Genomic DNA, 15430 nt, shown 5'->3' on the forward strand with positions numbered 1-15430 from the left:
AGAAAATTTTTAATTTTTCCGCAAATTTTAAATAGTTTAAAAGTACGATTCGTTATACAATATTTTCACGAGTCGATCTCGAGCTTGAATTTAAGACTTGTTCGAGTTTTTGAGTCGAGCTCGAGTAGTATTATACTCGAGCTCGACTCAGGTCGTGTGCACCTCTAATTAGTAAATTTTTTCTCATAAACGATTCATTGTAAACAAAAATAAAAAATACAATTAAAGAAAAAGAAAAAAAGGAAGAAAATAATTTATCATTTTCTAATTGATAAAAGTAACTACATAAATATTTATGAGTTATATTACTTTCTTCTTTTCTCGACTATTATATTCTAATAATATTTTCCACCCTGCGTGGGCTTAACCAATGAATAAGAAGGAAAGAAACCTGTACGTATAATGGAATTATCATATCATCTTCTCAAATTTATCAAGCTTTTTCACCCTCTGCATAGATCGAATAAACATAACACAGAAAACACCTGCATAACACAAGGAAATTTCGAATTATCGTCACCGACGAGATACGATGAATTAGGGACGGGATCAAAATTTTCGGTCCCGAAAATCATTCCTAATCCAGCACGAAGTTTAGCAATTTTAACAATAGTTGAAATTCAAAGATCTGATGATGCACATGGATTCTTTAGCCAAATTTTATTATATATCTATACTATATTATCAAGATCGAGCGGTCTAGAACGACTAACATAGACATCATGGTCCATCAATTTTTAAATATCCAACATACCCGTATTACAAAAATTAATTTTCTTAATGATAATCCACAAAATAATTACATAATAAAAATAACCAAACTATCAAAATTTTTTAAAATACCCAACATACCCCGCTACTACAACAATTATCATAACTCATGATAATTTACATAAGTAAACTATGAAAATATTTCGGTTAGTAATGTACTTACCTGCACCAAGAAAAGAACCATTCGCAACAAATTGACTGCCTTGACTGCCGAGTGTGATGCCTAGATTTAGGAGGGTGCCACCAAAAACTGCGTATATGGTAGCCATCTGTAGGAAGTTTGCTTTTCGAGCCGCTCTCTCCGACTGAAAAATGAGGATTTTTAATTTTCTTTCTTTTGTTATGATTAGAATTTAGATATCATTCAATTTAAAAAGGAAAATGGCAGGAAAAGAACCTCAAGGACTCGAACTCGGAGCTTTAACTCTCCAGACTCGAGTTGTTTTACAAAATCTTCTATCCGCTGGATTCTATAAGGCATTGAGATTGTGGAAGACCTAGCCTGAACAATGATTAGAGCCCCATCAATATTTTGCTGGAAATTTTTCTGAATATCAAAAAGAAGAAATGTCGGAAAAAGTTTGATCTTTTTGCATGTTTCTGGTTATTTTAGAACGGGCAAGAGAGCAAAAACAAGAATAAGTGAAGCAAAACACATCATCTGCTTGTTTTCTAATCTCTTGCACGAGCTGCGTCCCAGTCCGTTGCTGCTGCTTAATATCTAATAGCTCCTGCGTGTAAATTGGTTTGAGTGAGTGAACATTAAAAAGTCACATATATTAGAACATTTGCATGAATATAGGACAAACTTGTGCATATGGTGCAGCAATCTTAGCGAAGGAAAACTCAGGATCCAGGTTGTAACCAATGCCTGAAAGATATACATTAAGCTGCTAAAAATCTAATACAGCAAGATATGGGAAATTCAATCATTTTGATTTCTTTCAAGAGAAAAAGATCACCTTCAAGTGTCGAGAAGGCCCTGAGCACAAATGTAAAAGTGGAAGGGAAACGAAATGGCTGATCAGTTGCTATCGCAAATAAATCCTGCACAAGTAGAAGTTTTTTGACGCGTCACAGCCCCGTCAGTTTTAAAATCACACAATAAACCATATGTTGTTCCCTGATTTCGGCACATAATGCATAGGTTAAAAAAGGTTTTGAAACCAAGAATTCAGTATCTGTGCACCTCACCAATGGCCGACAAAGTTTGCTGCTGATCAGGTCTTTGACTTAACAAATTATCTAAGAAAAACTGTACTGATCTCCTCACCTAAAATCCAAAAAAAAAAAAAAGTGATAGCTCAGAAACCGTGTTAAGTTGTTCTAAGTCAATCATAAGGTCACAGCTTCCATTCGCTTTTGGTTTTCCTTGTTAGAAAAATGAACTATAGAAATGAAATTTAGTGCGGGAAAGAGCGTACTGCGGACAAATCCCCGGTCGGCTGAAGTGCCCCAAGGTCGATCAGACTTTTCATAACCTGAACAAGTACAGCAAGTTTAGAAAACAATTTTAACAAGCCAATATGCAGCGAAATATTTACAACCTATTCTTGAAGTAAAAATTCCTACATATCAAACTATATTGAAGTAAAATTTTAAAATATAGAACCTTTTTCGCATCCTTTTCATAAACAGAGTAGAAAAGATCTAATAGTCTCTCCCTCGTAAAACTCTTGATGTCTCCCATCATACCAAAGTCATAATATATGAGAGCTTCGTCCACATCAACGGCAAGATTCCCAGGGTGAGGATCAGCATGAAAGAAACCAGTCTTCAGTATCTGATACGGTTGCATGATTTCGGAGTAACAATCACAAGATAAACAAATGAAAGCTTTATTAAAATTTTTTAATAAATTGATGGTATTCAACTCACCTGAATTAAATAGGCTTCAATAGCATGCGATGAAAGTCGGGATCTACTAAAGCCCCGTGTCGCTATCGTGTCTAGATCATTTATCTTAACTCCTGAACATGGACAAGATTCATAAAGTGTAAACAACATAAAAAAACAAACAATGGGCTTAAAAAGAGTCAGAACAAACACAAGAAATGATCAATATTGCCAACGAAGTTCCGGATTCCATAATTATGAGATTGAGAGAGAGACCTGGAACATACTCCAAAGCCAACACTTTTGTTGTTGTATAATCCCAGCAGACCATCTGAAATAAAGAATAATATCACAATAATGACATCCAAGGTTGCTAAATAATAGCGTATAGAACTTAAATGAATCACATTTCCCGTCAATAGTAGATTGCACATATTATCTTATTGGAAGTACATAAACTCTTCGAAATAAAAAATGTCAAAAGTTGATTCTGAACTTTAAGATTCTAAAATATGCACCATGCATTTGAAGCGCCAATTGGCTTCCTATTTTATGTGTTTATCAAATGAATCTTGAATTAGTATTTGAAAGAATACAGCTAGCAGGGAGGAAACATACAGGTACTCGGACCCACTTGATATTACGAAAATCCCGACGGAACTTATCAGCATTCTTTCCTTCATTTATATAATCAATTTCCTTGTACAAGATCCTGAAATTTCCAAAAACATTAAATAGCCAACGAATCTGTGCAAAACCAGCAAGCATACAGCAAAAAAGTAATTAAAGGAACTTAAAAGCTACTACCATTATTATCAGTCTCTAAAAAATCTACATCAAACATGATGATAGACAGATGTAAAGAGAAATTGGACATATCAAATGGAAAATAAGTGCACACCTTGTCGTGTGAATCTGTTATGAGCCCAGATCCAAGCCTTAAAGATTTGGGGCCATCAGGCCCAGAAGCGTCCAACGGCCCAACTAAAATGGCCTTTGAAAAGCCCAAGATAATTAACACATATGCTAGGAGGAACAAGGGAAAGAAACACGTGAATGGGAGGGGGGGAATAAAAGGGCAGTTAGAGGGAGGGGAGAGAGGCATTCAGTTATAGTTTTGTTGAGTGACACTAGCACTGCTAGGGAAAGTGATATTGTACAGAGCACATATACTCTGGGATCCTCTTTTCTTCATTGAATATAATATATCATTTCTTTTATTGTGAAGTATACTTACCATTGTTTGTGTGAGAATTGCGGTGCATAACATTTGGTCCGACCTGCCGGATTCGAGGAACGCACGAAGACGATGGCCAGCACACGTAATGATGCGAAATTTGAAACAATGGAACGATCGGTGAATGGACTGCAGGAGAGTATGATGCAGGTACAAGGAAGGCTGGATAAACTCGATCAAACACTCGGCAGCTTCCAGGAGCTGAGGGGACTGATGGAACAGCTGATTAAAACACAGGGAGGAAGGAAAAATCATGATCATTACGACGAGGCGCTGGAAGGAGGGCAGGAGGAGAGTGCGGAAGCCATCCATGGTGGGGCTCAAGAAATAGTTACCGAAGAAATGAGGGTGGCGTTGAAAAGGATTGAATTACCTGTGTTCGAAGGAGAGGACCCGATGGGTTGGCTGGGGAAGGCGGAGCAATACTTCGATATCCATGACACCCCAACCGGATATAGGCTCAAACTGGCTTACATCTGTATGCAAGGGTCCACCATTCACTGGTTCCGCTGGATGAAGACAAGGGTCCCTAACATGAACTGGGATCGGTTTGCGGAGGAATTGATCAAGAGGTATGGCGGGCATGAGGCTAATCCATTTGAACTCATAGCCTCGCTGAAACAGGGACAACAACCGATCGACACCTATATCGAGCACTTTGAGGTGTTGGTTGCCCAGATTGGTGACATACAAGAAGACCAATGTTTGGGCTATTTTATGAGCGGGTTACGGGAGGAGATCCGTCGGCGAATGATCGTTCATAATCCGAGGACAGTAGATCGCGCGATGCTGTTAGCGAAGGGGTTGGAAGTGGAATTGTTCGGGAAGGTGATGGATCGTGGGAGAAATAGATCTGGGCTGGGCCAGGGTCTCGAACAAATAGGGCCCCTGAATGGGAATTGGGTTAATCAGGCCCATTTCCCTGACAAGGATCGGCCCTCTAGTAATCCACCATCGCGTACCCATGCACAAACGTTGAGTCCAGGAGATGAGTTTCAGCACAGGCCGCACACCCCAAAAAACTTACGGAGGGGGGTCGCGATCTTATCCTGGTGGGGGCAGTGGTGGGACAACGAGGGTTCAGGCGCCTAAGAATCGTGATGGGCGAATTGTATCACACCAAGAGTACTTGCACCGAAGGGAGAAGGGGCTGTGCTTCAAATGTGGGGAGCCTTACCATCCTTTACATCGATGTGTGAATAAAAGCTTAAGGGTGACGATTCTGGCGGAAGAGGATGGGGAAGAAGTTGAGAAGGGACAGGGGGCAGCGGAGGAGGAAAGTAACCAACAGCAGGGGGAGGCAGAAGCATGGTTGGGAGCCCCCGTCACTGAATACAATACGCTGGAACTACCAATGTACTCCGTCAGCGGAATTAATCAACCGCAGACGTTAAAAATGAAGGCGAAGATAGCAGGAAGGGAGGTGATAGCGATGGTTGACAGTGGTGCGAGCCACAACTTCATCTCGAGAAAATTGATTACTGATTTGGGAATCAAGGTGGATGAGAGGGTGAAATTTAGCGTGTGTTTGGGGGATGGATGCCGAGTGGCTTGTCAAGGATTGTGCAAAGGGGTGGAGATTGATTTGGGTCTCTGCCAAATACAAATCGAGGGGTATTTATTTGAATTGGGTGAACTTGATCTCATTTTGGGCGTAGACTAGCTCCGAACCTTGGGCGACGTCTTGCTGAATTGGGCCAATATGGAAATGAGATTTACATGGCAAGAGCAGGCTGTGGTTCTACGAGGAGACCCAACACTTAGTAGGTCTGTGATATCGCTCAAATCATTAGCCAAGGTGATAGAGGTGGACTACTGTGGGGCAATTCTGGTCAAGTGGAATGAAAGAGGGCTGAGTAAACTGGCAGTAGAACAAGAGGGTGCAAATGGGGCAATTGACACTCTTCTCTCTCAGTATGGAGAAGTGTTTCAAGAGCCTACAGGATTACCCCCTCGACGATTACAAGATCATGTCATCAACATCAAAGAGGGGTGTGGGCCGGTGTCGGTGCGGCCATATCGCTATGCTCATCACCAAAAGGATGAGATAGAACGCATGGTACGAGATATGCTCAAATCGGGTATCATACAACCAAGTGGTAGCCCATATTCCAGCCCCGTCATTTTAGTGAAGAAGAAAGACGGCAGTTGGCGATTTTGTATTGATTACAGGGCCCTAAATGAGATCACCATATCTGATAAATATCCTATTCTAGTAGTTGAGGAACTCTTCGATGAATTACATGGTGCGAAGTATTTCACCAAGCTGGATCTCAGGTCGGGGTATCACCAAATTCGGGTACAACCCGAGGATATTCCAAAAACAGCGTAAACGAATTTGTAGTGATGCCCTTCGGCTTAAAAAACGCCCCGGCAACGTTTCAAGCCAAGATAAACGAGGTATTCCGTTTATATTTGAGGAAATTTGTTCTTGTATTTTTCGATGATATACTAATATACAGTGAAGGTTGGGAAGAACATTTGTTGCATGTTAAGATGGTGCTTGATGTGCTGCTACGTAACAGCCTGGTTTTGAATAAAAAAAAATGTCATTTTGGGCTGAGCCAAGTGGGCTACTTGGCACACATTATCACTGGCCAAGGAGTGATGGTAGATCCCGATAAAATAGCAAGTGTTCGGCAGTGGCCGAGACCAGAAAACACGAAGGGCTTGAGAGGATTTCTGGGGCTGACGGGGTACTACCGAAAATTCATTAAAGATTATGGGAAGATTGCAAAACCATTAACTGACCAGCTGAAGAAAAATAATTTCTCCTGGAATAACATGGCAGAGGAGGCATTTGTCAAGCTCAAAGATGCTCTTAGCACGGCCCCCGTCCTTAAAATGCCCAACTTCAGTCAAGAGTTTGTGGTGGAGTGTGACGCATCAGGGGTGGGACTCGGAGCAGTGTTGGTTCAAGGGGGCAGGCCCGTCGCCTATTACAGTAAGGCATTGGCTGAGAGGGCTTCAACAAAGTCAACGTATGAACGAGAATTAATGGCTTTGGTATCAGCAGTCCAACATTGGCGCCATTATATTTTGGGGCGGAAATTCACGGTGCTAACAAATCATAAGCCCCTCCGGAGCCTCTTACAGCAACGCATTACAACTCCTGACCAACAGTATTGGTTGGCCAAGCTGCTCGGTTATGAGTTCGAAATCAAGCACAAGAAAGGGCTGGAAAATGGGGCAGCTGATGCGTTGTCACGAAGAGAAGACAGGGGAGACTTGATGGTAGTAACAGAGGCAGAGTGGGTTGAGATAAACGAGCTTAAAAAGGCAGTTTGGGAGGATCAAGAGTTGAAAAAAATAATTGATAGACTTCAAGGGGAGGACAAGGGCAATACCCATTATAGGGTAGTTAACGGCTGTTTGTTGCACAAAGGCAGACTGGTAATTCAAAAATCATCACCGTGGGTCACCAAGCTGTTAGAAGAGTTTCATAATACCCCAGTTGGGGGTCACGCCGGGGTATTACGAACTTACAAAAGGGTAGCGAGTAATTTCTTTTGGAAGGGGATGAAGAAAGATGTCAGAAAATTCGTGGCACAGTGCACAATCTGTCAACAACAGAAGTATGAGGCCACCAAACCTGCGGGGCTGCTTCAGCCGTTACCACTGCCAGAAATGATTTGGGAGGACTTAGCCATGGACTTTATTACAGGACTTCCAAAATCACAAGGGTATGATGTTATATTAGTGGTGATAGACAAATTATCCAAATATGCACACTTTTTGCTGTTGAAACACCCCTACAAGGCAAGTGCAGTAGCTGAAATTTTTGTCAAAAATGTGGTGAAATTACATGGGGTTCCAAAGACGATTGTGAGCGATAGGGATGCAGTGTTTTTGAGCCTGTTCTGGTCTGAAATTTTCAGGCTCCAAGGCACCCAACTAAAGATGAGTACGGTGTATCACCCTGAGACCGATGGGCAGAGTGAAGCATTGAACAAATGCGTTGAGACTTATCTTCGTTGCTTCTGCTCAGAGCAGCCTAAAAGTTGGGCTCAGTGGCTACATTGGGCCGAATATTGGTACAATACTTCTTATCAAACATCAGCGGGGATGAGCCCATTCGAAGCAGTTTATGGACGCAAGCCTCCACGCATGACTCAATTTATTCCGGGAGAGACACAAGTAGCAGCAGTATCACGGGCATTGGGGGACAGAGATGAGCTCTTGCGGCAGCTCAAGTATAACCTAGAAAGAGCTCAGCAGTACATGACAAAACATGCTAACAAAAAAAGAAGAGAGGTACAATTTCAGGAAGGAGACATGGTTTACTTGAAGTTGAGACCACATAGACAGATTTCAGTTTGTTCAAGGGTTGCTCAGAAATTGTCTAACAAGTTCTATGGTCCTTTTAAGATTGAGAAGAAGGTAGGGACAGTTGCCTATAAATTACAGTTACCCGAGGGGTCGAAAGTGCATCCAGTTTTTCATGTTTCATGCTTGAAAGAAGCAGTGGGACGCTCCGAAATTGAGATCAAACTCCCTGAGGAACTCGACAAAGATTTACTCATGACCTTTGAACCTGATGTGGTTTAAGCAGGAAGAACTAAGCACATGATGGGGCAGCCTTGTCAACAGATTCTAGTGCGATGGAAGGGCCGAACTGAAGAGGAAGCTACGTGGGAAAGCCTAGAAGATTTTCAAGGGCAGTTTCCTGATTTTCGCCTTGAGGACAAGGCGCATTTTGAGGAGGCCGGTAATGTTATGAGCCCAGATCCAAGCCTTAAAGATTTGGGTCCATCAGGCCCAGAAGCGTCCAACGGCCCAACTAAAATGGCCTTTGAAAAGCCCAAGATAATTAACACGTATGCTAGGAGGAACAAGGGAAAGAAACACGTGAATGGGGGGGGGGGGGGAATAAAAGGGCAGTTAGAGGGAGGGGAGAGAGGCATTCAGTTATAGTTTTGTTGAGTGACACTAGCACTGCTAGGGAAAGTGATATTGTACAGAGCACATATACTCTGGGATCCTCTTTCCTTCATTGAATATAATATATCATTTCTCTTATTGTGAAGTATACTTACCATTGTTTGTGTGAGAATTTCGGTGCATAACAGAATCTAAGGTAGTATTTGCAAATGATTCATAATCACTTTTTTAAACATTTGCAAACTGTTAGAGTAGGTGTCCGTCAAGCTAACTTGTAGCTAGAGCTTTATCGACTCTAATGTAAAACAATCTTTATTTTAATAATATTTTACGATTTTATTCGATTATGACATTAAACTTTATCTGTATACCAATGCAAGCTGCATAGATAGTCCTTGAATATACCATAGGTATCATGAGGTCTGCGTCGCAACGTAAGATCATGTAACTCATAAAGAAGTATACCGTATATTCTAAACAGGTTCCTAGTCGAATCAACCGCCTAAAATAAGGATAAAGGTTGCTCGAGCTTGAGACTAGCATCCGTGATGTAAACACCATGTTTTATTGGCAAAGACATAGAGATGTTCATTCGCACAGATAGGTGATCATATCATGATGCATTGAACAACCCTCCATCGGACTATCCAAGTGGTTTTCACTTATCGAGTGCAATAGTCCGCATTTATGGTTGTACACCATTAGTTTTTTGACCCGGAACAATGTAGGGGCTATACATGCTAGCATGCACTTTGATCCGTTTACCGACTCCTCGAGGGTCATCAGGTGGCGAGATTGGGTGTAGTTTCGAAATACGTAAGAACAAATGCATTGTAGTCGGGGATTCACCGTTCGCCTATGGGTGAATATATCCTATGTGATCTGATGAATTAATAGTACAAAGAATCTTTGTCCAGAGCAAGAAATGTGCTTTAGGAAAAGGTGTTTTCCTAGTTGCACATACCATGACACTATTAGTACTCAAAGATAAATCGCATCGTTGTTGAATTCATATGCAACTCTCGATATACCAATTGATGCAGATTTGACCGGGATATATGTGATGAAGGGACCGTACTGTACGCTAACCATGACTAAAGGTTCTTGCAAGCACTATCAGTGATACCTAGGGGATCATGGGACGATGCTACCAGATGCTCTTACCATGATCCGATGGGTGCAATCAGAAATGAGTTCTGACATTCTTGATCAAGGAGTTGATGAAAAGAATGAGGTTAACTAGGGTAAAAGGTAAACCCGAAAAAGAATAAATGTTATTCTGGATCACATGGAGATGTGAACCCACGGCTAGCTGTATCCCTGAACCATTGAAGGTCACACAAGTATCGGATTCTATGTTCCCGTTGAGATAGTCAAATTTCAAGGAATTGGAATTTGGCGACTATAGTTTGATGAAGATCAAACAGAAAGCTTATAAAGGAGTTTATGAGTTGACTCCATAGGATCGAAGAAATGAAAGTTAGCATGATTGCTAAATAAGGAAAAAGAATGGAACTGCTTGTTTTGTGGAAGAGTTCACTAAAACTGGCAGCCGCCCAATATGGTAGGAGAAAATTTTATCTTCGAAAATTTCAATTTTCATTATATGAACAAGACTTGTATACTTGATATATCGGCACACTCGGATCGTCGATCCGGGTTATAATGAGTTCGGAATAATTTATTTAGTGAATTGAGAATTTGCTGATTAAATAATTGTACTAGTAGTGGTGATTACTAACATGTACAAATTTCCGTAAATGTTCTAGAGGAGTCTAGAATTAAATTAACCTATCATTTAATTACATAAATTAAATGATAGTTATTTAATTTAATAGACATACATATAAATTTTATATGGTGATATGAAATGTGTATATATACATGGTATTAATATATCATGTATTATCAAAAGTTGATAAATATATTATATATCAATAATATGGGAATTTAATTAGAATGAATAGATAAGAGTCCTAGAACCACAAAGACTCGTCTGGGAGTGGGTCTCACTCTATAAATACACCATTAGGGCTCATTACTTGATCGAAAATTGCACACAAAACCACCACAAATCCTCTCCAATATCTCCTTGAAAGTCATGGCCATCACCAAAATGTGGGAAGAAAATTTTGTCCAAATAAGCAAATTAGATTTGCTTAATTATTGATTAAGAATCAATAATTATTTGGCAAATTATTGATTAAGAATCAATAAGAAAAAATTAACAAAAACCTCCCACTTTTGAAAACACAAGTCTCGGCCACCATGAGTTTCTTGTGAAGAAATTTTCGGCCACCTTGTGTCCTTCCACCGCCACGCCGACACCGCTGCACTGTCCCCTCATTTTGGAAATTCGGAGGCTTCAGTCTCAACGCACAAATCGCTTGTGATTTCTATTGCAATCCAAGCTAGGAACAAAGTTTCTGATCGTGGACCTAATTAGGCGATCAAAAGAATTCGTAGAAATTTACAAGAAAGGCTATCTCCGCTTAAAATCCGGAATAGTTTGGAGTCCAGCGTTTAATATGCAAAGGTATAATCCTAAATGCCTTATGAATGTTTCTAAACACACAACGCCCAAGAACAAAAATTTTAAACTTCAGCTGCGTCTTGGGTGAGAGAACACGATGTCCCAACACAAACACTGCTTATATGAGTTTGTTTGTCAACATATAGAACTTGAGTTATATTTTTAGCGTAAAAAAATGATGATTTTTTTTAAATGGTATAGTAATGGGAGGTATCCAATATGAAATTGCATTTCGTTCATGATCTAGGACGACCAAAAGATAAAGGTTAAAGGATAACAAATCTACACACTTTTTGCTATGGATGAGAGATATTTTCTCATCTATTAATCGAACGAACATGATCAAAATAAATGAAATCTGAATGCTTTTTGAATTTAAATATCCTCTATTGAGATGAATTTACGCTGTATCATATCGACCATAGAGTTTAAAACGAATGCTGGTTAACGAATACCATCTAACTTCTGAAAGAAAATTAGAGTTGAGGCAATCTAAATAAAAAAAATCATTTCTTCATACTGATTTAGAAAATTATGTATGTTGAAAATTAAACTAGAATTTGTTTTTAATTTCTATTAGTTCATGACAGCATATCCAACCAAGGATATAAAGTATGAGTAGCCTATCATGTTATTCGAATGCTAGCGGCCTCAGAATCAGGCAGCAGAAAAAACTAAATAATATCCTTTTTAGAGCTTCTCTTTTAATATATAATAATTACAGGAAACTTATGTGGGCATGTCCAACTTACTTGGCACACTCTTCATATATTCCAACCCAATCCCTTGATGGACCACCAAGAGTGTCACTACTTTGAAAATATTCAGCCACAAGCTTTAAATTTCCTGCCCAAAGCATGTTGATTAGCAGAATATATAAGTTATTGTTTACAAGAAAATCGTTTGATTGTAGCTCGCATACGAAGATCAATGTCAAAAAGTTTCTTTAGTCCCGGTCTCTGAACTTTCACCACAACTTGTTCTCCATTGTGCAAAATAGCCCTGTGTACCTAAAGGAGTCGTAGAAAAGACAGTTTAACATTAGAAGAATTACTACATTTGATAGTAAACATATGTTTTTTTCTCTCAAAAGAAAGGGAAATCAAAACATAAAGCAAACACCTGACCAAGACTAGCAGCTGCAATTGGTAGCTCTTCAAACTCCTTGAATAACACTTGGATCGGAGCACCTAATTCCTTTTCAATGAAACTTTTCGCTTTTTTTGGTGAAAATGCCGGCACTCTATCCTAAAAATTAACCAAATTTTTGGGGGAAAAAATAAAAAAAATTGGGACTCAATCCTAAAGTTCCTTGGGAAAGATGAAGACGCCCAGATATGAGTAGTGTGAAACAACTAAGAGACTAAGGTCACATTTTCAATGTATCATATTGTACCTGTAAATTGGCGAGCTCATTGACAAATTCTTTAGGAAGCAGGTCAGACCTTGTGGAGGACAACTGCCCAAGTTTGATAAAAGTTGGACCAAGTTGCAGTAAAGATTCTCGTAGCCATGAGGAAGTTCGTTGCCGTCTATTTGCCTGTAAATTACGTACAACTATACCTAAGAAGATGATATATAAATATTGATTCAAACATACTTGTTTACGTAAATGTCATCACCTCCTACAAAAGATTTTATTTTTTTTTTTGTATCACGCATCAAAATCCGCCCCAAATCAAACTTGTGTTCCATTCCAAGATTTAAGACATGATATAAATTGTACCAGTACAACCAACCAATCATACCTGCTTATCTTCAGTGAAACCTCCGACGTACGTCCACTTAGCATTGTCCAATAGAACACGAACACGTAATGAAATGACAAAGAACCATACATCTATACTTCTCTGGATCGAATTATAATTTTCATTTGCCCAACTAAAACCTTCATCATTAGGCAAAACTTTCATCCCTTCAATTGGCGGAAGACCCGTAGATTTTGCAAGCGGCAGAGTTGAATCTCTCTTAACCAGGCTTGCTCCATTAACTACATTTACTCCATTGATGGTCTTAACAGATCCATTTACAACATCAGAAGTACTTGTGGATGACAACATATTTTTTCTGTGGTCAGTTGTAGGAACCACTTTAATTGCCCGGCGATTCGAACCTGATTTCGCGGGTAATTCTTTCCGCTGCATTTCTGCTTGAAATTTATGGTGTTTGTCAATTTTCACAAGCCTGTAAGCATTTTCTTCTAATTTTGACTCACTATGGTTTGAAGCTAAGCCAAAGAAATTCAGATTATCTAGTCTTCCATTATTTTTTAACTCTCCAATGCGACAACAGCAACTATAAGAAGCCAATATCGCCGCCATTGGAGATATGAGGCCTGAAGATGAACCGAACGATGATTAGCAAGATTCGTTTACAGCAAAAGGAAGCAAGAAATATGATTATTAACTCAAATTTTCAAACAATTGAAGTATCAAAACCGGGAACTATTGATTTGAGATTGTTGCTGTGAGTGTTCGAGTATATACATGTGATAATAGAAAAAGGGAAATTTTCTCACTACACTTTAAAAAAGATGAACAATACTTAGTAGGCACCCCACATTCAATGAAACCCCATCATGGGTAAGTGCAAGATAGTTCACCCAAAGCCAAAAACAACAACTTTTAGGAATAATTTATATAAAAATCCAACTGCCGACCTTTTTCATTTCTTCCACCAAAATGCTTTATTTTCCCCTTCTTGTCCCATATATAAAATTGACTCTCTATTAGACATTTAAGTTACAATAGTTGGAATACGGTTAAATATATAGATACGTAAAGATAGGTCTTAATATACAGTTACTTTCATTTTTCATTCTCTTCAATTCACGATTCAATGAAAAAGGCCCGACTTCTTGATCTTCTTCCGCAATACTCTCCAAAATCTATACGTGAATCATTATTTATGAGCTTCGATTGTGTCCATATTCAAATACCAATCGGCCATGAATGATCATATTTTCCAAAAACCGAAACAACACACCAAAACAAATTCAGCTAAAAATTTTGACACGAACAGTAAAAAATCTAATGTTGAGTAGTCATTAGAAGAAAAAACCAGAAAAGTAAACAAAGAAGAAGAAACCAAGAAAAGAGCTTACAATTAAGAATAAAGAATCAAACCCAGAAGCTCTTAGGAGTATATTGTAAAAATCCGTCGTGGGTTCTTTCGAATCGGCGCCAAATTTAACGGGCAGCAATATTCTTGAACTTTGACCCTTTTACGTCACCTCGAGGAGGAGGCGGATTGGAAAAAAAAAACGCATCGACAGGGTATCTCCCCTTGTAGCTTTCTTGCATTTGTGGTACTCACTTCTTTCATCCGTCCATAATTTCAGCTAAGTCGTCTCTCTTTTTCATTGGTTAATTTCAGTTGAAGGGCCTACCATTTCAAGGGAAAAAACAAAGTGAGTATGATGATATCTTCTAACAGCTACCACCGCCCTGATTTGCTTCACTCGTGTAAGCGTTGGCTCCTCAAGAATCTTGGCTGTTTCATCACGCCATTGTTATGATTTGGTAATTATTAATATATTATTATTATTATTATTGTTTGCATAAATTTTCTTGAGTTGTGAGCACCAATTCATGTAAATAATCTAACTTCTAAATTTTAAGTGAGTAGTAATCAAATTTGATCATTCTTTACAAGATACTAAGTTAAAAAAGAAAAAAAAATTGAAGACAAAATCTCACATAATTTTTGTATCTACAATAATATGTAGAAATTTAGAAAGTAAAATATTTTGTTAAATTTGCTGAAAACACTAGAAAGTGGAATGAAATTGAAGAAAATATCTAGTGTAGAATCTAAAATACAACGCCCGAAAATCAGACCACTCAGAACGCATGTATGAAAATTATTAAATTACGAAAATATTTTAATTAAATTATTTTGGATGCATGAGTGATATATTTTGAGTGAAAAAATGATTAATTGTGTAATTTGTTTGATTTCATGATTTAAAGATTTTCAGACGAACAACGGTGGTTGTTTTAAGGTCGAGTTTAAATTAATTAGTGGGAATAATGGATTTTATGTATTTTATAAAGGAATTTTTTTGTAAATAGATATTTTTAAATCCTTTAATTTGATGCATCATGATTTTATTAATTTTAATGGGCTATTAATTATTTAAAAAGCTAGACTTAATTAAACTCATTAATTAA

The 15430-nt window shown here is 38.7% G+C and overlaps 1 protein-coding gene across 2 annotated transcripts; it reads right to left on the reverse strand.

Moving 5' to 3' along the window:
- Window positions 1-237: 237 nt before the first annotated feature.
- LOC142521333 (protein ACTIVITY OF BC1 COMPLEX KINASE 7, chloroplastic) lies at window positions 238-14741 on the reverse strand. Of its 2 annotated transcripts, none has more exons than XM_075624551.1 (18): window positions 14362-14741; window positions 13007-13404; window positions 12655-12798; window positions 12381-12506; window positions 12181-12268; window positions 12011-12104; window positions 3226-3319; window positions 2884-2938; window positions 2650-2741; window positions 2384-2554; window positions 2196-2252; window positions 1961-2044; window positions 1734-1818; window positions 1581-1642; window positions 1428-1502; window positions 1169-1273; window positions 935-1076; window positions 238-485 (listed from the first exon to the last, which is right to left on the reverse strand). In XM_075624551.1, exons 2-18 carry the CDS (start codon window positions 13400-13402, stop codon window positions 412-414), a joined length of 1944 nt encoding a protein of 647 aa, XP_075480666.1. In that variant the 5' UTR covers window positions 13403-13404; window positions 14362-14741; the 3' UTR covers window positions 238-411. The 2 variants fall into 2 exon arrangements, with proteins under 2 accessions (XP_075480666.1, XP_075480665.1); XM_075624550.1 differs by having other exon boundaries at window positions 13007-13593.
- Between the last annotated feature and the right edge of the window lie 689 nt (window positions 14742-15430).

Source organism: Primulina tabacum, chromosome 12, assembly GCF_025594145.1.
Source record: "Primulina tabacum isolate GXHZ01 chromosome 12, ASM2559414v2, whole genome shotgun sequence".
Taxonomy (NCBI): domain Eukaryota; kingdom Viridiplantae; phylum Streptophyta; class Magnoliopsida; order Lamiales; family Gesneriaceae; genus Primulina; species Primulina tabacum.

Coding starts and splice junctions, on each gene's coding strand:
- LOC142521333 (XM_075624550.1), bottom strand. CDS start 13,579: ATGGCGGCGATATTGGCTTCTTATAGTTGCTGTTGTCGCATTGGAGAG. Junction 1,503..1,580: donor TTGCTGCACCATATGCACAA/GTTTGTCCTATA, acceptor ATTTACACGCAG/GAGCTATTAGATATTAAGCA. Junction 1,077..1,168: donor TCCGAGTTCGAGTCCTTGAG/GTTCTTTTCCTG, acceptor CTCATTTTTCAG/TCGGAGAGAGCGGCTCGAAA.